We start from the raw sequence: 22,438 nt of genomic DNA on the forward strand, positions 1-22,438 counted from the left end.
CAGCGGTTTACTGCGAGAGTTAAACGCATCCTCACAGGAGTGCCCTCTGCGGTAGGCGCTCGTCTGGGAGAATACGAAGCTCAGCGTGATCTTGAAGGAATCTAATCATTTGCCGATGTACTACCTTCTCAAGGATCTTAGAAACAATCGGCAAAAGTGAAACAGGGCGGTAATTCGACGCTTCAGATTTGTCCCCTGACTTGTGGACAGGACGCACTGAGCGTACTTGAAGTACACGTCTGGCACCATTCCAGTACTCAAGGACTCGTTCTGCGCTATGGGACCTGCAGCGGCAGGCTCACAGAGGCGTAGGAGCAGAGGAGGAATGTCATCCGATCCAGCTGCCGGCACAGTTCAAATGCTTCAACAGGTCGCTTATCTCCAGAGCTGAAACGGCACGAAATTCTTTAAAAGATGGGGCGTCTGCGTCAGCTGTTGTCGAGATGTCAGGTATTAGGTTGCTCAAGGGTGGGCAAGGATTAGGATCAGTGACAATAGAAGCAAATGTGGCACTCAGATCGCCTAACGTAGCTTTTGGTTGTTCACGGACAAAGTTGCGCCCTGTGAGCGAGTTTAGAAGCGCCCACTGTTGCCTTGGCTTATTCTTCACATCTCGAAACTCCCTGTTGTAATACTCTCGTCTCAGCTTTCTATTTAACAGTGTGCCTTCCCTCCTTGTTGCCCTGTACTGTTATTTCACAGATTCATTTCCGGGATGTTTCAAAACCTTCGCGTGGAGGTGCTTGCGCCTTTCTAACAACCTTCGGAGTTGATCGCTTACCCAAGGCTGTGGTTTAGGCTTAGCAATAGCACTGATGGTAATTTGTTTCACAGGCAGTAGAATTTATTATTTTGATAGTCACACGAAAACGTTCTGGAATTGTTTCATTTTAATTGTTTATACATGGTTATGAGTGCACAATTGATATTTTTCATTGCTATTCCACGTAGGCCATATAGGTTATCTGCTTATTTTATTAGTAATATAGTAGTACCGTCTATTTTGCCCATAAAAGAGGCTTGGTCGGATAATCGAATCATATGTGATCGATGAAGACGTATATTCGGGGGTGAACGTTCACGCGTACCGCGGGCCGCGGGTACAGTAATGTACAGTACAAGTATGTGTCCGATCGAAACGAGGTGGTGGCCTTTAAAAAAAAAAAAAAAAAAAAAAAAAAAGTGGTGGCCAGCACAAAAAAGCTCCACCGTTGTCAGTGGTTGTGGTTCCGCATGCATGCGATGATGTCGTTGAAGTACATGACTGTACTGAAAAAGAGTTGTACATGTATCTGTGTATTGAGGTGGTCGAAGGACGGAACTTTCAGTTCAGAAGTGTTGAGCAAGTAGTTCTCATTGTGGCAGTCACCTCTGGGACTTTGGAGATACATGCTGGTGGACTGGCCTGGACCGCAAAACGTTGCTATCCTCGCAGTTCCGGAAGGGGACATGGCTTGTTTCTGAAAGTGTTGTCCGCATCAGTAGAATGTAAATGGCGTCCTCCGGGCCGAGGGAGTTGAAATGCTCTCGCATGGTGAAGCGGTCACAGGGCAAGAAGCGTCTAGGTGTTGTGAATTATAGAGAACGCGTTTTCGTGCTGACGGAAAGAGCTCTCAGCTACTACGATGGAAATCTTGTGGTTGGTTCCTGGTTGTGCGATTTCATTTTGCACTGCATCCATTAGGAGTAATACATGGAACATTTGTTTCGCCTAAATGTCTCTCTGTAGAAAAGAGGTAGTGAGAAGGGATGTATTGAATTATCCTGCATCAAAGCTGTGGAAGATGTCGACGTCTCTGCATTTGAAAGGCCGAATGCCTTCCAGGTACGTATAGCTATTATTCAGCTTCTCAAATGTCCCTTGGTCATTTTTATGCAATATTGAGAATTCAGATTTCAGTTGTTGCTGCCAACACCACATTTCGATGTTCAGTGAGGCATCACCATCCTGCTGGGCTTATAAGATCTGTCTAGTGCCAATTTCGCTTACCAGGCTGCTTCTTTACGGAGTGCATGCATATTAGGAGTTCATTTGTGCTGGCATGAAGTCAATTGTTAACAGCAGGATTGCTAGCACTCCTGGCACTAGTCATATACATACATGTAGCCAATTTCGCTTACCAGGCTGCTTCTTTACGGAGTGCATGCATATTAGGAGTTCATTTGTGCTGGCATGAAGTCAATTGTTAACAGCAGGATTGCTAGCACTCCTGGCACTAGTCATATACATACATGTAGCATAGTCAGCTTCAGTCGTGGACTGTCCCAATTTGCTGATACCGTACATGTAAAACAATTATACACAGAAGTTGGCAACTCTGGTCTTGCCCCACAACTCTGATTTCCACTCGTGCCTGTAGCAGCATGCCAGTTCTGCTTGCATATTGACTCCCACCGTATACTGTGGTTTGGGGATAGAGCTCGAACGAATTGCGTATGTTTGTTCTTTCTCTACCCACTATCAGGTCATGCACGACAACTTGACCTTGTATATTGTCGCCTCGACCCCACCTGAGCATGATGAGTGGGTATATGAACTTCAACAGTGTGAGTGTATTCTCGTTGTTCTTGCCAGCTCGGGATCAGTCATCTAGAATGTTCCAGTTGTGTGCTGCTTCAATGCAGTTCAGAACCAGTCCAGATGAAAAGCTCCTGATGATAAACCACAATACTGCATGTCAGGTCAACAGCTTTCTTACAATCAACTGTGATTGTGCCCAAGGCATATCGGATAGCACAGAAGTGATGAATCCTCTCGCCTTTGTGCTGTTGTTGCCTTTGTTCCTTTTAACGCCAACGAGAGTGTGAAACTGCAGTCTGTGGAGTCTACAATAGCGGATTCATTCACATCACATGATAAACCTGTACACATTGTTGACATCCCATGCATGACAGCTACAAGGTTGTGTTGCATGCCACGCGAGGGTTGCCTGTATGTTACTGCAGCCAATCACTGTCCTCCACAAGCAGGCAGGCATGTCCGTGCACTGCCTGCTTAATCCGATCCCTCCTTGCATGCCCATTCGTCAGTTGAATTCTCCAGTTCTCCCGCACAGGTAGATTTTTGGTGTGCGTGATCAATCATAGATGGACAGAGTCACCATCGGTCACACTACTTGCCCGAAAACAGCAACAAGCTCAAAAATGGAGGCTCTGCTGACAACGGGCATGCACAGAATAATCTAATTCAACCGTCAATACACAACATTTCTGCCTGTCCACACCATCGGACTTGTCTGCTCCCCCGGAGTGCAGTGAGGTCGTTGGCATTGATCATGTGGGTTGTTCTTCTATAGTGCAGCCCCACGGCTAGCATTCGAAGAGCGAAGAAATCTAACCAGCTCTCAAAGCCCAAACATGCACTTTCAATGAAATGATTTATTTCACCTCGTTCTCTTTTATTAACTGAGAAGTTGCGACTTCGGCTGTATTAGTGATGACGTTGGTTGCTCCAACGAGGAACACACGCTTCCTGCCGAACTTGACACTTGACTGACTCACGCCTGCCATTGATGAGGGGTGAATTCTCCGAAACACTGTGTATTGAGCAGAGAGTGGTGCTTTCTTGCAGGTTTGCTGAGTGGAAGGTGTGACGTGCTCCTTGTGTGCTCCGGGTGGCAGTCGTGAGTCAGTCAAGTGTCCAGTTCGGCAGGAAGCGTGTGTTCCTCGTTGGAGCAACCAACTTCGTCCTCTTTTGTATACGGAAAATACCATCGATACATGACCTCACGGCTGACACCATTCGGTCATGTATCAATGGGTGTGATCCTTGCACTCACTCATTCGCGGGCAGTGGATCATTGTACTCAACCCTGTTTTGGGTACTAGTACTGTATAGCACTCTAGTGGTCACTTTGTACCATTTGCCAGCATAGCCTATTAAAAGACGTCGTGTGATGTGAAACTCTGCCACCGCAGCACTGGGTAGAGAAAGTACAGGTGGTTGCACACTCTTGGGGGTGTAATACTCTTGTGTAGATAATGCTTGCACGCATACAGATTCGGGGGGGGGGGGCTCTGGGTAATCATGCTTGTTTTGAAGTGCTCTGTGTACGATGTGCTGGTTTCTCCTGTTGTTGGACTTCTCGCAGTGATCAAAAACAATGTGGATCTACTGGAGTACTACCATCCTGGTGTATTCAGCAGTAGTAAGTGGTCATGCTGTCATCACAACAGCAAGCATTCACTCGGCTGCAAGGCCACCTTCATTACGCGCATGAAGCACTCACACGGCAAGGGCAGGAGCAATACTGAGCAGCCGGGCAGTACGAAGGCAGTGTTACCTCGACTAGCTGTGAGTTCCTTCTTCTGTCCTAAGCTCATGTCTTCGTCTGTCCTATGCTCATGTCTTCTTGTTGTAGTTTTTCTTTACAATAATTCTCCAGGTTGAGCAGCTACGGCAATGTTGATTATTTTCCTGTTGCTAACCGACCCGACACTAGAATAACTATTAGACCGTTAATACAATTCTGTACAAGTACTCCTCCAGGTTTTGGCTTTGCAATAAATATGCTAAGAGACTGGACCACACTTGTTATTATTATTCCTGTCTGTGTTCTAGATGGGTCGCACATTTGACGTTATTGCCATTTATGACTTCACGTCTCCCCAACCTGGCGATCTGGGTATGGCGAAGGTAAGCAGCGATGTGACTCCAATCTGGCATTCAGAGTGTGTTGTTATGACTTCATTCGGGTCTGTTGCATTTGTTGTTCGAGTCGAATTATGATGGCGTGGGTGTGTGTGTGTGTGGGAGGGGGGGGGGGGGGGCTGTGCTTGCTTTGTTCGCTCGAGCATATGGACCTCTCCCATTTCCTTTGCATGCTGAGTGCGTGTGCACGCGGGCGAGTGCTGGGTTTGAAAGCACTGCCCGCTCCCACAGAATTCAAATTGCCATTTTCATTGTGCCGGTATGGTGCATTTTGTGACTTGTCATCAGCAGTTTTGTGTTTTGGGCCTGGCATAATTTTTCCACGGGTCAAATCTACTTCAAGAAAGTGTGTACTATGCTATGTGCACATGCTGGGAAATGAGAAATGTCCAAGCGCACCCCAAATTTGGGAGAGTTGCAGACGTTCAAATGCCTGCATAGTCCATGACATACATGTATAATTATATAATTATGTGCAGTGCATTTTTTCATTTTAACCAAGTGTATTTGAGACTGGGCTAAATCCTCTGAAAAATAGCCTGAAAAATAGAACCAGCCAAAAACTTCTCCATTTACAGTACGAGAACTGCAGAATGCAGAAATGTTTGTTTCAAGATAGATGTGCTAACCAGCTTCGAAAAAAGTCTGTGTTACCATGGACACAGACAAGTTGATATCCAGCACCGGTGATTGTGTATTTTTGAACTTGTCTTGCTCCCACTGCTGTGTAGGGTCAGCGTCTCACTGTGTTTGACGACTCACGGGAACACTGGTGGCATGCTGAGAATTCCCAGGGAGAGACCGGCTTCATTCCCAGTAACTATGTGCGCCGCATTGGTGTGGAGAGCGAGGAATGGTTCATGAGCAACATTTCACGCCAACGTGCTGAAGGCATCCTGAAGGCAGAGAACAAGGAGGGCTGCTTTTTAGTTCGCAATTCTTCGAAGGAGGGCATGTACACTCTGTCTGTTTCTCACGCCGACATTGTCCGGCATTACCACATCCGACAGGACGAATCAAGACAGTACTATATCTCAGAGCGTCACCGATTCGAGACGATCTCCGAGCTCATCGAGTATCATCAGCTGAACGGTGGTGGATTGGTTACACGTCTGCGTCGCCCGCCCATGTTCGACAAACCCCAGGAACCTCCAACTCGTGACAAGTGGGAAATTGACCCAACCCAACTGACTCTCGGTCGGGAGCTGGGCAGTGGGCAGTTTGGTCGGGTCGTACAAGGAACGTACAAAGGCAGCATTCATGTAGCCATCAAGATGTTGAAGGAGGGCTCTATGGAAGAAGATGATTTCATTGAGGAAGCAAAGGTTATGAAGTGAGTAGCTATCAAATTACCATTCCTTGTACGCGTTTCTCCGTTGTGTGCGTAGCTAGCATTGCATTGCTTTTGATCTTGGCTGTTAGGTGTGCATAACTTACCTGCATGGTTGTACATTAATGAGTAACGTAATCTTCCTTCGATTCTGTTGTTGCTGCTGCTGTTGTTGCTGTTGTTGCTGTTATTGTTGTTGCTGCTGCTGCTGCTGCTGCTGCTGCTGCTGTGGTTGTTCTACTCAGAAACTTTCAACATGCCAACTTGATCCAACTGTATGGTGTTGTGACAGCGCAGCGTCCAATCTACATTGTTACTGAGCTGATGGCTAATGGTGAGTGTGTCTACCCGAAATAAGTAGCCCTGCATTTTAGAACATAGCATACACATGTACATGTATTTGTGCATCCTGCGACATGCACGAGAAATGAATGACTGCTCCACTACACACAAGTCACGTACGAAAGTTGGTTCGAGTACAACCACTGAATTCGAAAATATGTACTTGCTTATTTATATAGGGTCCTTGCTGAGATACAACCTGATACACCTGGCTGCATTCTGGGTGCAGCATGCAGGTATACAGCTCACACTCATGTGCGCATATTAGGGACCATTAGCAAGCCGTGAAACGGCAACGCGAAGGGGGGAGCTGGGTTAGAGTCCCGTCCTGACCACGCGAAACATACTCGTGTTTGACGAGTTCGGAGGGGTCTACTCGTTATGACCCAAACGAGTGGGTTTTAGTCAGGTACGTGAGATTTAAACCACGATTCGGAAAATAGCACCGTAAATCGCGCCTCTTTTTGTCTTGAGAAGAAGTAGCCAAGAGTGCAATGTGGTGGTGTGGTGTATTGGATTCTTTTTGTCTTTGCGATTTTTCTCAAATTTCGAAAATGTCTCACCCATTCTTGTTGGAATAAAATATGATGGCGAAACGTACCAAACAACCAGTAGGACCATTGATTTTTGGCATAACTATTACCAGCATGACACAGAACAGGATCGAGGGTAACCACATTGCCAAAAATTAGGCTTTTTCAAGATAACGTTCAGCTTGCTCGCTCGTTTTTGTCTACTGCTCTGAAACGTACAATTTTTGTCAAATATTCTCAACTGGCTGGCTTCAAGTCTTTTGGAGAAAGTTTTGGCATGGACCCCGTGAACACAACCCTTTGCTGCACCCATCCATCGGCGATGTGGCTGTCATGGGGTTTCTTTCACTTTCATTCGGGTAAAAGTCAGTCCAGCGGAGAATATTCTCAAGGGAAAGTTCGCAAAAATCATTGCCGGTAAAAAATATCAGAAAACTGTTTGAAACTGGAAAGCAGCCGAATCGCGTAGACGGGTTGTGAACGCGAGAAGCTAATCCTAAATCACGCCGTGTTTTACGTGCGTTCCGATGAACTCGTTGACGTTTCACGGCTTGCTAATGGTCCCTACTGGCTGCGGGTCGTACTTACAGCTCTGTGCTACATATTATAATACTATTGTTATTATTGATGTACTCACTCCATCTTTTGTTGTTTCTGTCACTCCTTTTCCACAATGTTGGTGCTCCCCTAAGCAACGGATCTGCTCCATCTCTTTTGGTTGGCTGACAATGTGTGTGTGTGTGTGTGTGTGTGTGTGTGTGTGTGTGTGTGGCTGTGGCTGTGACTGTGACTGTGGCCTGTGTGCTAATGTGACATGCAGGCTGTTTGCTAAATTTCTTGAGGAAGAGTCGCCAACTTCAGGAAAGAGCAGACATTCTCATAGATATGACAATTCAAGTGTGCAACGGAATGAAGTTTCTTGAGGGCCACAAATTTATTCACCGTGATTTGGTATGTAGCAGTGGCATGTGTTTCTTTAAGCTTTTTCTTCAGCCAGTGTATGTTGTGGACAACGTTCCACTCTGTCTTGCTCTCATTGATATCAAACGTATGGCTGATTTCCTGCAAGCTGGTTGGGCTAAAGCCTGGCTTGCCCAGAGAGCCACCATGGCCCTGATCTTACATGAGCTGCATCTGTGAAGTGCATGTTTGAAGAAATTCTCAATTACAGTCGACCTACCCTTATAACGATATTTTTCTGCCAAACCAAATCACTCCATTGACTTGTGTATACAACACCTTACCTCTATAACAATATTGCTATAACGATATTACCCCTATAACGATATAAAGTTGGCTGACCAATCGATATTTTCCATTTTTATAACAATATCCAGCAGGGAATATGTAGAGCCCACTATCCAGGCAGGGCAACAAGCTTCACTTGACAAGTCGCTGGGACATGACGAAGTGCAAGGGGGGCACCAATGGGCACCTTGCTGTGTACATAATGTGCATGTACATCAGTTTTTATGCTACGAAGAGTGTAAAAAATGAACCAAATCCATGCATTATGACGTATATGTGTGAAATGAACCAGTTACCCCTACAACAATAGTTCTTGGTCTGACGCAAATATCGTTATAAGGGTAGGTCGACTGTACTGGCGATAGCACTGTTCTTTATCAGTGCAGTACAACCTCGGTATCTTGGCCCGGTTGCTACCAGCCCAGCATCTCACTGTTCTGTTTCGTTTGTGTTCAGGCTGCGAGAAATTGTTTGGTCGGTGACAAATTCCAAGTCAAGGTTGGCGATTTTGGCTTGGCCAGGTGAGGAGCGTCAGTGTGTGAATGACATGATTTGAGCTGTTTGCTGGGTCTAAGTACGTGTAAGAGGAGCGCGCCTGTTCAAGTACTCTGTTCACTGTATTGTGGTGGTGTGTGCACGGTGCATGTGCAGTTTCTGGGTGGACTGTTCTGCCTACCTATCTCCAACCATATCTTGTGCTACTTAGCATGCATGCAGTACCATTACCAGTACCTGTTATTTTCATCCGCATATTGCCAAACGATGTGTGCTATGATTATGTGGATAATCACTGTCACTGTTCTCTTCTTCCTGTAGATATGTGCTTGATGATGAGTACACTGCCTCCGAAGGCACAAAATTCCCAATCAAGTGGGCTGCACCTGAAGTAATATCCTTCGCTAAGTTCAGCAGCAAGTCAGATGTCTGGTCATTCGGTAAGAGAGGGCTGGCTGCTTGTGTTGACAGTCGGTTGATACGCTCTGCATACCGCCAAGAGTACATAACCTGGGGGTTATGCACTCTTGATACCGCTAATATCCTCGCATATAATTATGGCGTGCCTTTTTCAGGCTTATCACCCTCGTGAGTTGTGAACTAATGGGGAATGTAGCAGGGAAATAGTCCTCCAACACAGCACGCACGCACAGTTATACCAGCCAATGTGGCCTTTGCTTGGAGAAATGGGTACAAAACCATGTGGCAAAGATAAGCGCACATTGCGGCAGCGCAGAGAAAGTACCCAATCCATTAGAGAAGTTCCGCATGACGTAATTACGTTAGTAAAAAACGTAGTCGATTTACGGAAAGTCTTACGTAAACTGCATGTGCATCTGTGTTCCGCCATACGGAGTTTTCAAATCACGTAGCTGCCCTTGGCAGCTCCGAACGCGGCAGTGTACGACCAGATCGACCTGGGGAGAGAGTCATAAATTTGCACCCCAATCCACTTACGAAGCACCTACGTTATCGGAGCCCTATCTAAATACTTTACGTAGACAACTTTCCGTAAGTGGAGTGCAAACTCGTGGATTCACGTTTTTTCCCGCCCACTAACGTTAAGTTGCTCAACGTTACGTAGTGCGGAACCTCTCTATTGTCTGTGTGCGTGTGTTCGCCTTCAGAGTATGGCTTCTGCTTGTTACTTGTTTCTCTACAGGTATCTTGGTTTGGGAGCTGTTTACCGGTGGAAAGACACCCTATCCATCATTCAACAATTCCCAGGTGCTTGATCAAGTGTTGGATGGCTATCGTCTGGAGCGACCTCCTAGCTGCCCGGCAGAGCTCTATAGCATTGTTCAACAGACATGGCTCGAGGTGAGAAACTATACCTAGATTCATGCATGCATGTGCGTGTGTGTGTGCGTGTGTGTGTGTACTGACTGTTACTGTTCCACAGTGTACCGTGTAGGTGAAGCTGGTGTTTAACTGTGAGTGTGTGCTGTGCAGTTTACACTGCCAGCATGAGAATTAATCTACTTCCATCCAGCACCACATCTGTCCCCACAGGATAACGCGATTCCGCGGATGCGCAATTTTCTGCGTTATTTCCTGTCTTCCGCGTTTTCGAGAGATTGCATAAAACCCGCGTTATTCATAGGAATGTACAAGAAAATAGCGCATGACGTTGAAAATGTACTACAAAGTCGTACCGGTGCATGAGTTTGTACGACAACGTTGTATACTTGCATGAAACTGCATGCTAAAGTTGTACAAATGACAGAGAACTCGTGCATAATGACTGCATTATACCGCATATTTGCCACATAACGGCCTGTTTTCGCCCGCATAATTATGCGCATAATTCTAGAATTTCGTCCGCGTTATTCTGTGGGGACAGCCACATGCAGCCGAACTCTGATCACCGCCACACAGAAGACCCAAATTCTTTGCAGCATGCATATTAAACCGTCATAATGCACAATACCCACCATAACATCCCCTCTACATGCCTATGCTAATAAATGTTCACCACAGCTGGTTTGCACTGTATAGGCCTTCCTTTGGCATGATTTTCTAGGTTTTTTCTTCAAACCTTTCAGAAGAAATAAAATAAAATTTGTCTGATGATTTCTTCTGATGTTGCCTGCAGATGCATGTACATGCATGTAGTACCTACTCAGCTTGGGCACATGTACAAGTAACATTGAAACAACTTAGGCGTAAACATAAGTTTTCAACGTGCAGAAAAATACCATAGAGAAACACTGTGATCGAAAATTAGGGTGGGGACTGTTCTCATTACGATTTCTGGCCGTATGCCGCATGCAGGAGGCTGAAGACCGGCCATCCTTCGAGATAATGTACAAGCAGCTGGTGCAAATTGGTGATGACTACTCTGACCCAGACGCAACAGATAGACCGATGCTGTAAATCGGACAGGAATCGCTGACGAATTCCAATCACCACCACGTCTTGATGAAAGCGCCTGTATTCACCAGCGACTGCTTGATCCGGAAATGAACTTGCCACGGAGTGCTGGAGCAACCTGGAGAATCACATGAAAGTCGAAAACTCTCTAGTGATTGTTTCAAACATCTAGTTTATTAGAGCTAAGCTTGCCTTTTCGTTCTCTGCGCTTTATGTTCGCTTGACTTTCGTTCCCTTCGCTGTATGTTCGGTTCCTTTCCCTTTTCTCTTTCCCCGCCTTGGTCTAATTTATAACGATGATATTCGTAATGCATCATTGCATCAAGCTGTCTATTCTTTAGTATCGGCCATTTTAACTGCTAGAGCTACATGTCATGTCATCTGTTTGCTTTCTTGTCATTGCCGTTGTCCGTAGCAGAATATTATTAATATATATCCAATGTACTCCATCAAACCTCACCTGTGACCACTATTTCACGCCTATGTGATAACAACCATGACCACCGAACTACCGGTAATTGCACATATCTTTCTCATAGGTTCACCGCCAGAGCTGGAGATATACGGTTCCCTCTACAGGAATAGTGTGGACAGTATAGTGTACAGTATACATATAGAAACACATTACGCCCTGCAACTTCTTATTCAAACCTGCTTGTTGTTTCGTCAAGAGACTGGCAAGATCATCTGTGACTAGCCAGGGGATACAGGGTTTAGTGTGCAAGGACAGCAGTAGGATGGGTGAACCAGACACAGACACCAGAACTACCGGTATTTGGAATCGTGTACAGGCGATCACCAGATCACAGTGGTACGAGTGTAGAAGAGTGCAAGCAAGTCTCTTCACCCAGACACCGATGTTGTGCTTACATTTGAGGTTTCAGCGCTCGTTGAGTTTCTACCTGCTGCCATGAACACAGATTTACTATAGCGTTTACATCATGCATTGCGCTTGAATTGACCGGGTTGAAATTGAGAAAATGTACTACCGTGCTCATGTGTGTATTTCACCTCAGTCTAGCACAGCACTGCATACGCAAGTTTCCTGCAAGAGTAGTCATAGGACCATACAGAACTCTAGAAATGCACTATTGTCAGCATACCAGTAGTCTCCCCGGGTCAACCTTCTTCATGAAAGGGACGGTTAAAAAAAGTGTCTTGTTGTCCCTGAAACGAACATTCGTATTACGTATTGGGACCCCCACCCCTCAGAAATGAATACAGCTTGGTTTGCTGGACGACAAAAATCGCATGCATGTGTATGAAGATGTACAGTGTCGGTTGACTTCAATCTTGGTTCACCCCACCCTCCCGTGAACGATGTTTGTTTCAGGGACAAAAAAAAAAAACTTTTGCGGGACGACCCCTGAAGGCCTAGGGCATGTTCGATTGGTAGGATCGGGATCCCGATCCACCGGATCCACTGGATTCGCACCCTTTCGATTGGTCAAATCCGGATCCTTCGGATTTGGATCCGGTCAACACACCTCGGGGAGCAGGGTTGACCGGATACAACGGATCCAAATGTGACCTTTGTGCGTATATGGCGGGTAAAAATCATTTTTGTACACATTGTGGTACGCACACGTGGATGGAGATCAGGGAGTCATAAAATACCATACTAGGGACCTTTCGCATTTGCTACGAAACGAATGCGAAACGAAAGTTTGATTCGGCTCGTAATCGTTTCGTTGAAAACAGATTTCAGGTTTCGCAAGTCGTCATGCAAATGTGCATATGGCAACTACGAATACGGCCGCGGGCGCCGGTAGCTTGGCGTACGGGTTTTTACACGCACACGTGCATGGATCATGGAATCAAGGGAAAAATGTGTACCTATCCAAATAAATGTGTACCTGACGGATTCGGAGCGTGCCACGAATGAAGAGGCTTCCATTCGTGAAAACGAGTTCTCCGCAGGGACTCTGACGAATCCTCGAACCCAGGTGACGAATCAGCATTCGTTTCGTATCCGTACGCGGGGTGCGAAAGGTCCCTAATATATGGTATTTTACGACTCCCTGATGGAGATCAGGGAGTCGTACTCAAACTAGGGAGGTGACACGGCACAGAAATCCGTGTCACAGGGGTTGACTCGCACCCGTGACCCCTCGTTGTTATTTTTGGAATAGTTCAGTCCAGTCTAGTCCGAAAGGTCATACTCGGATCGACTCGCCTTCTGTACTTCACCTCCAAGCGTGCCGCATGGGTGTCTAGTTTTTGAAATTATTGAGGCAGCATATTTCGTTTACAACCCATCACTCGCCAGTATTCTTTGAAAGACTACCAGCAATTTGTTCACCTCCTGCCATGTCCGAACTACTTGATAGCAGTGATGGCAACATCAGCAGTTATGAGACGGCGTGTAGTGTTACGGTAACTGTTCAGAACTGTTCAGAGTTGTATCCTAGGTTAATCCGAATACTAAAAATTGACCCAAATTGCACATAGCACGAAGCTGGTTTTTGAAAATTGTAAGTCGTGTATCCGCCCCATTTCTTCTTTATGACTTGCACAATACACCAGTCTTCCTAAACAACACATTTCTAGCAGGGGTTAAGTACCATATAAGAGAAGTACAGCCAGTGATATTGTCATGTTGAAATACTACAATTTTGACACAAATTACATATAACACGCAGCCAGGTTTTGAAAAATGTAAGTCGTGTATCTGCCCCATTTCTTCTTTATGACTTGCACAATGGTCCAGTCTGCCTAAATAACACATTTATAGCAGGGGTTATGTACCATATTAGAGAAGTACAGCCAATGATATTGTCATGTCTAAATACTACAATTTTGACACAAATTAGACATAACACGGAGCTGGTTTTTGAAAATTGTAAGTCGTGTATCTGCCCCATTTCTTCTTTAAGACTTGCACAATACACCAGTCTTCCTAAACAACACATTTATAGCAGGGGTTAAGTACCATACAAGAGAGCTACATTGTACATCTAGTCATACTGTCATAAACAGCCAGCATTTTTCCTGCAGCAGTCACACCACCATCATCATTATTTCCAGGGAAATCCTCTTACATTGTCAGCTCCTACGTCGTTAGATACAATGTAGGGGGCTGTAGGACCGGCTCGTCAAAAATAGAGAACCTGAACAAGCGTGCTCGGGACGTCTCAGCAATCGTAGTATGCCTGAGCACTCCAATAAAAACTTGATCAATGGCAAAATCGTTCCCCACAGAAAAATCATACTTTGCGGGTCTTGCGTTGCACGCTTGGAGGTGAAGTACAGAAGGCGAGTCGATCCGAGTATGACCTTTCGGACTGGACTGGACTGAACTATTCCAAAAATAACAACGAGGGGTCACGGGTGCGAGTCCACCCCTGTGACACGGATTTCTGTGCCGTGTCACCTCCCTAGTTTGAGTACGACTCCCTGATGGAGATAGAGCTTGTTGACTTTTCGTACGACGTACGCGATGAGTACAACGTTCACCCTTTTGGGTGCCTTGTGAGTGCCATTTTCAACATGGCAACAGTCAAGGTCCAAAGTAAAGTGTTCAGTTGAATCTGAAGGATCCGAGGTATCTGAGATCTGGATCCCGATCCTTACCAATCGAACATGCCCCTAAACACCTACCATTTTTCGATCATACAGACTTTCAAGCCGGGTTGAAATTTCTCATGTAAACACAGTCCAAGTCGCATGCATTGGCTTTGTCTGCGCTGGAAATGGTTGCCGAGACAGAACCGGGTGCGTTTGTGTATACACACGAAGTTGGGCTCGTATCAGACCGGAGTGAAACTCGATTTGTCAACCCCTTGGTCCGGTGAACGAAGTTGTTGTAGCCAAAGTAATAAAAAGTGTCGGATAAGACCATCGGTCCGGGATTACACAAGATAGACCAAACTTTTAGAGTTGCATATAACTACAGTGGTGGCAGCTGAAATCCGACCCCAGCTGGGTGCGCTCACATTGCAAAGACCCAGCATGCGCTTGTACACTACCAACATGGAAACTGTCACAGTTACTGCTAGAATTGGTGCTGCACTGGAGCACGAAAGTCAGGGGTCGGATTTCAGTTGCCACCACTGTACATCCAACAACAATACCGGCATTGGCAATACCGGCATTGGCAAAGCAGCAAACGGAAATGCATTATGAAAGGACATCCATCAAATTCAATGCTTGCTTCCCAAGTGCTCAACCCACACACTTTATTAGCACAAGCAGCAGCAGGACATACCTCTCCGGACTGATCATCCTCGTCATCATCATCTTCACCGAACGCACTACTCTTTGCCACCATCTTGTTACGGCTGACCATGCCAGCGAGAGGCTTCTTGGCAAAGCCAAGTGCCGGCTTTGCGGGACCACCGGGTGCCGAGGTGTTCTTCTTGTTGAAGCCAAACGACAAAGAAGGAGCGGCAGGAGGAGGAGGTGCCTGTGGTAGCGGAGCTGGGGGATCATCAGGAGGCAGTGGAGGTGCTGGTGCTGATGGTAGTGGAGGAGGTGGAGGAAGATACGCCGAAGATGGCGGTGGTGGAGGTGGTTGAGATTGTTTGTGCCCCAGTGGAAAGGTTCTTGACGATGGTGGCGGTAATGGGGGTTTAGCAGGCTCTCTTGCACCAGCTGGAAGGGGTGGTAGTGGGTTGCTGGCAGGTGATGAAGAACTGAATGACATAAGCTTGAAGTTCAACTTTCCCAGCACATTGGATGACGGCTGAGATGCGTACGGCGAGGCTGTTGTCTTTGGCTTATCATCTGTTGCATTGCCCCACCCTCCTGTGGATGTCGGTGACTGTCGCCCATTGTGCTCAAGTGACTTGAATCCAGATGATGGCGAAACAGAACTAGGAGATGCCTGCAAGCTACCTCGCAGCCCGCTGTCACTGTCGGTATCATCGGCATTGGCACGAGCATCAGTACTAACAGGTATTGCTGTAGTGAAGCCACCCAACGATTTTCTGCACAAGACCAAATAATACACACACCACAATTACACAAACCATCATTGGCTTGGTGGATATCCTGTGAGGCCACTACTGCATTCATACAGTGATTCATACAGTGATCCATACAGTGAATACTACATACAGGGATTAAAACAGTAAAAAAATACAGTGATTATGCACTAAAACTTCAGTACAAAGTACCCTGGAAACAACATACTGCATGTTTGCAATACATAGCACTGTTTTTCGGGGCCCTGCATTGAGCTCTATCAGCCATTTTATCTTGGACATACAGCAACTGGGCTATACAGTACAGAATGCTGATGTTGATGTCCCCTGCCTTGGAAACACGTTATACTGAACTGTCTCACTGTCTCATTTTTCTGATTTCTTCTCCAGTGTATGATTTACTGCTTAATCCATTGTGTTAATTTTTGCCCGTAAAAGAGGCTTGAAAAAAAACAACTGTCTCACTGTACAAATACCGTAAAGTACCGCCAGAGCGCCCCGTCTTGCGAGAGCGCCCCACCTTGATTTTACAGCCAGAGAAAGGAAAATCGTATGGCAGAGTGCAACGAAGTTTGTACGATGTAAGAAGCTTAGTGTACTAAGGTCACACTTGGCAGGTTTTTGTGTGGAGCTTGTGTCCGCTCGAAGGTACGGATTGACTGCAAAACGTGCTATATGTGTACAAGGTTCATGTCGTATGACCTACAGACAGCAGACCACCTCCACAATACGACCACGAAAGGATGAGATGGTGGGGCGCTCTGGCGGTACTTTACGGTAGTATGAAGATGTAGAATGAAGCCAGTACCCAGGCACCACCAGTTACAGCACACAGGCACACAATGCCAGTGTACTTCTCACATCATGCGACGCTAGTTCAAGGCAGAACAGTTGCACATACCCAGCAAGGCGATTGATGCTCATCTGAGCTCTCTCCAGCGCAATCATCTTCTGCTGCTCTAGACTGTCACGATCCTTCTCCTTGTCACCTTTCTTCTTCTTGCGATGAACTGTTGAGCAAAAGCACAAGCACCATACAACGTAGGAAGGAACAGAAGGCACTACAACAGTTGACAACCATACCATCATTTTTCTTTAGAAGAATGACATGTCCAGAAGCTCAAGTACAGAGAGTAACTGCAACAGTGCAGCAACAGAAATTCTTACTGTCAACATTACCATACCTGACATCTTTCGATTGAAGTCCCGCTCTCGCAGTTCCTTCAGACGCTGTACAGAAATATGCCAACAAGCCCAAGTACTAGGGGAGGAATGGGAATTCCGTAGCCAACATACAACTAATTATACACACTGGCACCCAACTGTCTGGTGATTTTCGGCAGGGTCTTAAACTTAGCACCACATAAATATAGAGATCCACCTACCCATCGCTTTCTCTCCCCCCCCCCTTCTTTATTGAACGCCGAATGACCTGCCAAAAGCCACTTTTTTCTTTTCTTTTTTAAACAAGAAACGTAGACGAACCAGTACTTCAAGCACGAATACAGTGTGTGTGTGTGTGTGTGCGCGCGCGCGCGCGTGCACGCACACACGTGCAACAGTGTGAGGACGCGGATCCCCATGTGAATTCAGTGATGCCACCATGAGTACAGTACCTGCTGGTAGTTCTCTGTGTATGGAGGTTGCCCGGTAGTGGTGTAGGGAGTGTGTGCTCCCACGTACTGTCCAACAGCACCCTGCCCTACCCTGCTCTACCCAAGGGCCAAGGCCAAACACAAGGTCATTTCTCTACGGTCCAAGATTCCAAGCACCCATGCAAAGTACACACAGCACACACAGCACACACCGCAACCTCCAATCCTGCAAGTATGTTTCATCACCTGCCTCTCTCGCAGTAGCAGAGGCAGCAGCCATCCAGCAGCTGTAGAGACATTGTAACACGTCCCCATGCTTATTGCCATTGTTTGTTTTCGTAACTCCTTTTCAAAATTCTTTGTTGTCATCAATGTCAGGCATGATGTACTACTTCTGCCCGTCCACACAGCACAGCACACACACACAGCACACACCCACAGCACACACAGGCTGTACTCACCAGACGATGAGCATGGTCATAGGAGTTGACGTGGTTGTCGTACTCCGAGTAGGTCTTGTACTGCTTGTCACACGATTCACAGTAGTAGGTCTGGCGCAGGTCAGCTGTCGACTCGGCAATATGTTGCTCACGCTCTATGTTGTCCTGCACACAGATAGAGAAGCAAATGAAAGAAAATTAAGAAATAAACGACAGCGGTATCGTGCAAGTCATAACAAATGATCCAGTTTAACTCATATGTTGTGCTGTTATTCAGTTCCAGATGTTCTATCACATGTCTGAACAGGCAAAACATCTTGAGAGCCAGTGATCTTGACAGGTACTCTGTATATTCAGAACTGACAAGTTTGGCCAGAACGTCCCCGTTTTTACTCACTGCCAAGGAAAGGAAGACCGTATGGCCCAGCGTGACTGATATCATCATCATATTATGATGAAAGAACTTAGATGGTGAACAGGTCCCGATACCCATCATTGTTGCAACATTTCTCTTTTTCCGTATCCCGTAGTAGTCGCCATCCATCTTCTATGATTCTCCCTAAGTCTGGTACATACTTCACTCAATCCCCTCTATTTTGTCTCAGTGTTGCCTGGAATAAGCTGCCAGAAGAAGTCCGCTGTCTGACAGCCGCTAGCCGATTTACTGTTGCTGTGCGTAGACACTATCTGCACCACAAGTATTCTGTGCAAGGTATACCACATTTTGCAAGTAGCTTCTGCTGTTCCTGTTTGTATTATTTATTTTTATTTTTTCACCTTGTCATGTCCCTTCTTCCCTCCCTCATAACAGCCACCTTAACTTCCTTTCCCCAGGAGACTCCCTTTGATAGGCATCCATTTGCCTCTGGAAAATCCTTGAAAATATAATACAATATAATTATCAGGAGTGGGCTGTAAGGCCATGGTCCTACAGCAACCCAAAGTTGTGTGCCGTTCGTAGGTGAAATGATAACGGATCGACTGCACCATCACGTGGACTGCGTTTGCAAATTGCAGCAATGCACATACTGTACCATACGGCCAACAAGGTCGGGACTCTCTCATCCGCCCCACATCCAAGATACGACCATGAAGGGGGTCTACAAATATAGGCGGTGGAGCGCTCTCACTGTACTTTATGGTGAATGTCATGATGGCACAAACAATCTCTGGTTTTAAGCCAATTTGGAAAGACAGTCCACCCTGAACTATCTCAGTTCACAGCCACAATCATGGCATGTAGATTACTCATGTACTTATTCCACATCTCATAGCAGGGTTTTCAAATGGTCCTATAAACGAGCGTACATCAATCTCCATCGCCATCGTTCTGACGTCAGTTTCGTGATGTACTTGCCAGAAGAGTGTGTGGATGAGAGTATTTCTAAAAAATAAATAAAAACAGTGCAACGAAAGTAATGCGTACCATGTAGCGCTGGATAAGCTCAGGAGTGTCTTCTTTCTCGATCTCCAGCTGCCGTCGCTTCTCAGTGACATCATGCGCAACCGTCAGCTGCAAGCAACAGTAGAGAGAATCACACAGTTATCAAGCAGTTTGGGAATCAGATCGGAGTATTATGCCTCGGGCCCTTGGCCTCTTCACCGTTGTGATCCGTCTCCATCGTGAAATCACAAAATCCTCCACTTCTAAGGCTTGTTGGCTTGCAGTAAAAAAGAAAAAAAGTATTCTCCAACGGCAAAGAGATACCACACAAGAGAGGGTTACCCACTTTCCGCTACTCACTGCTTGATTGTAGGACAATAGCAGTGACTTACCTCGACTGTCATGCGACCAAGACCCATGCCATCCTGTTTGTTTGTAAGAGGAATGGGCTCGGTCCGTCCTGAAAAGAAATACGAGAAGAACACGGAGGCGGTCGTAAAAGGCAAGGGTACTGGTTCACTTTGTAATGAAACAAAATGCTATGCATCCACCAGCAAAATTAATATTGTCAAGATGAACCCATGCTGCTGTTTCCACCAGTGGAGAGAGAGAGAGAGAGAGAGAGAGAGAGAGAGAGAGAGAGAGAGAGAGAGATGAAATGTTATAACTGAGTTTCATGCTTTAAGTGATCATCAGGTAGCTGTGGAGTGATTGCATGCAGGGGACTAGAATATGCAGCTGCAAGGGGGGGGTCTATCATGGCTGGCCGCACACATTATGCTATTGGCTGGCAAGGCACACTAACCCTGGTTGCTTTTTCCAAGGCCGCAGCCACTTTTCCAGCCCATGAGGGTCAGCAGACGGTATCCCTTGTTATCCTGTCCAGCGAGTAGTGTACAAAAACCAGACCGGATGGCAAGTCAGACAAGATACAAACCAGAGAAAAACAGTTAAGGTACTGTGCGGTACTTCTCCAGGCTGTGAACACAGAGGAACAACAAACTCCACCTACTAGTACTTATACATACAGCGTGTATGAAGAAAGCAAAATGACAACAGGAGTGGCAACGAATCACTCTCAGGCTATGATCTGAACTGATTCAGGTCTGAACGGTCATGCCACTACGCACTAGATCACACACTGGCCCATGCCTAGACTACACTCAGATCCAGTAATTGCGCCAATGTACACTGACCCATGCCTAAACTAAACTCAGATCCAGTAATTGCGCGTCAGTGTACACTGACCCATGCCTAAACTAAACTTAGATCCAGTAATTGCGCGCCAGTGTACAGTCAGTGTGTTTGAGCGCTATTCACTGGGATACGAACGCTATGCTGTACTTACGCTGGCAATTGGCACATCCAGAGACGCGCCCTCGGCCGGTGCATCACGATCCTCGTACGAATCAAAATCATTTACCTGGATGAAGAAAAAGCAAGTCAGAAGAAACTTTCCCATGAAGATATCATCCGATAATGCTGGCACTGTTAATCTGTTACACTGTACAAACAACATTCCCCGAGCTGTGCCAAAGGCATACGGCGTCACACAGTGATGTGGTACATCTGGCAGAGCCAGAGATAAGTGGCCTTTCCTAATGTTGGATATTTTATTATTTTTGTTGTTTATTGAGTTCCTCGGGGACTGTCTGTAACATTGGAAAAAAATCCAGATAGTGGCCAAAAGCAAGAGTACATAAACCAGAGTGTGCAACTCCGCATCTATGCCGCAAAAAATGGACTGTAGTGCCCGGCGTGACATTGACTTCCCTTATCAGAATTCATTGAGCAACACTGTAGTCAACACGGTAGTCATGAACCAGTGCATTAGGAGTTTTGAAGAAGTTCCTATGAGCAAACAGCCACATCTCAAATTGAACTGCTATTCACTCAAAATTCTTCAGTAAGGCCAAACTAAAAAAGGTGTGTGGTTCGACTAACATGGACATTTTTTTACGGGCGGGCGGGCGGATTTTTTTTTTAAAATATTTTTTAGTTCATGTAAATACACTGTACTGCCTTTAGACACCCAGTACATCGGCATTATTACGCAGTGTTATGCCATACATGTTGTATAAAGGGATCACTGGTTAATACTTTGAAACATTGTGTGGCAGAAAACGAGGAAAGTGCAATCTCGTCTGTCCTTCATCCCAAAACAGAAGGCCGTCCTTAATCTGGAACGAGGCAATCACTCTCAACCGGACGGTCACTTCAAAATAAGTCTCGCCAGTCTGCCGGTGGTCGTATCGAGTAGACTCTACTACCAGCACAAGGCAGCAGTCGTACCACTCACTGCACTGCACTGCAGTACAACTACAAGTCAAGTCCAAAAGGAGCCACCTGCGTCCGCAGACTCACGCTGCACAGCACGTAGACGTGGACGTGTTCAGTCCACGTACGTCAGTCACACGACAACCCGCCGAAAAAAAAGTTACGGTCGGGCTGAAAAATGTACGGTCGGTCGGGTGAGTCGAACCACAGACTTTTTTCAGTGTGGCCTAATGAGTAAACTAATGGTACTCGACAGTCAGGATCATTTCAAAAAGAAATTTTGAGTGAATAGCACTTAGCAGTGATTTGTGAGATATGGCTGCCTACTTAGTTCATGATAGGTTCATAACTACATACTATTATAATTGTCTTGTAGGCCAATATTATGAAGCTTCAGGAAGCGTTTAGCTGCATCTTGTGATTGCCCACTGCATGCAATCAGTATGTGCCGAAAGGAATAACAACTTACAACTTGTCGAACCTCACCGAACCTGCCAAATCTCTGAGCCTGCTGTTCGGCGATACTCTGTTCCACAATACTAGTATTCATGGTTACATGTCCAGTCACTCGCTGTCAATAGTATACGTCAGTGCAGAGTAGCTATTAAAGAACTTGGGTTCGGGTTGGCAGATCACAATCTCATTCAATTCTTTCTGGCTAGGAGTTACTTCACACAACAAGCAACATGAAACAAGATCAAAATACATGTACGTACAAACAAAAAAATGTTACTTTACTGAGTTTACCGGTTTACATTTTTACGGCTTCAATGGACTTTGCAATTTGGCTTTGAGTATTTCGAATTTTTGCTAACATTTCCAATGATGTCATTCCACAAGAAAAA

General features: G+C 46.0%; 2 protein-coding genes across 2 annotated transcripts; one reads left to right on the plus strand and one right to left on the minus strand.

Moving 5' to 3' along the window:
* The first annotated feature begins 1,310 nt into the window (after positions 1 to 1,310).
* On the plus strand, positions 1,311 to 11,014 carry LOC135805737 (tyrosine-protein kinase BTK-like). The gene is made up of 12 exons (XM_065319823.1): positions 1,311 to 1,639; positions 1,730 to 1,825; positions 2,466 to 2,547; positions 4,092 to 4,294; positions 4,562 to 4,636; positions 5,383 to 5,984; positions 6,227 to 6,315; positions 7,677 to 7,807; positions 8,561 to 8,625; positions 8,921 to 9,039; positions 9,762 to 9,919; positions 10,874 to 11,014. The coding sequence occupies exons 1-12, from the start codon at positions 1,493 to 1,495 to the stop codon at positions 10,973 to 10,975; spliced, it is 1,869 nt and encodes a 622-aa protein (XP_065175895.1). The 5' UTR covers positions 1,311 to 1,492; the 3' UTR covers positions 10,976 to 11,014.
* On the minus strand, positions 10,612 to 22,258 carry LOC135805738 (G patch domain-containing protein 8-like). Its single transcript, XM_065319826.1, has 10 exons — positions 22,063 to 22,258; positions 20,665 to 20,739; positions 20,122 to 20,194; positions 19,709 to 19,776; positions 19,359 to 19,445; positions 17,954 to 18,097; positions 17,082 to 17,127; positions 16,799 to 16,907; positions 15,180 to 15,900; positions 10,612 to 11,090 (listed from the first exon to the last, which is right to left on the minus strand). The coding sequence occupies exons 1-10, from the start codon at positions 22,141 to 22,143 to the stop codon at positions 11,037 to 11,039; spliced, it is 1,458 nt and encodes a 485-aa protein (XP_065175898.1). The 5' UTR covers positions 22,144 to 22,258; the 3' UTR covers positions 10,612 to 11,036.
* Between the last annotated feature and the right edge of the window lie 180 nt (positions 22,259 to 22,438).

This window comes from Sycon ciliatum, chromosome 1 (genome assembly GCF_964019385.1).
Source record: "Sycon ciliatum chromosome 1, ocSycCili1.1, whole genome shotgun sequence".
Lineage (NCBI taxonomy): Eukaryota > Metazoa > Porifera > Calcarea > Leucosolenida > Sycettidae > Sycon > Sycon ciliatum.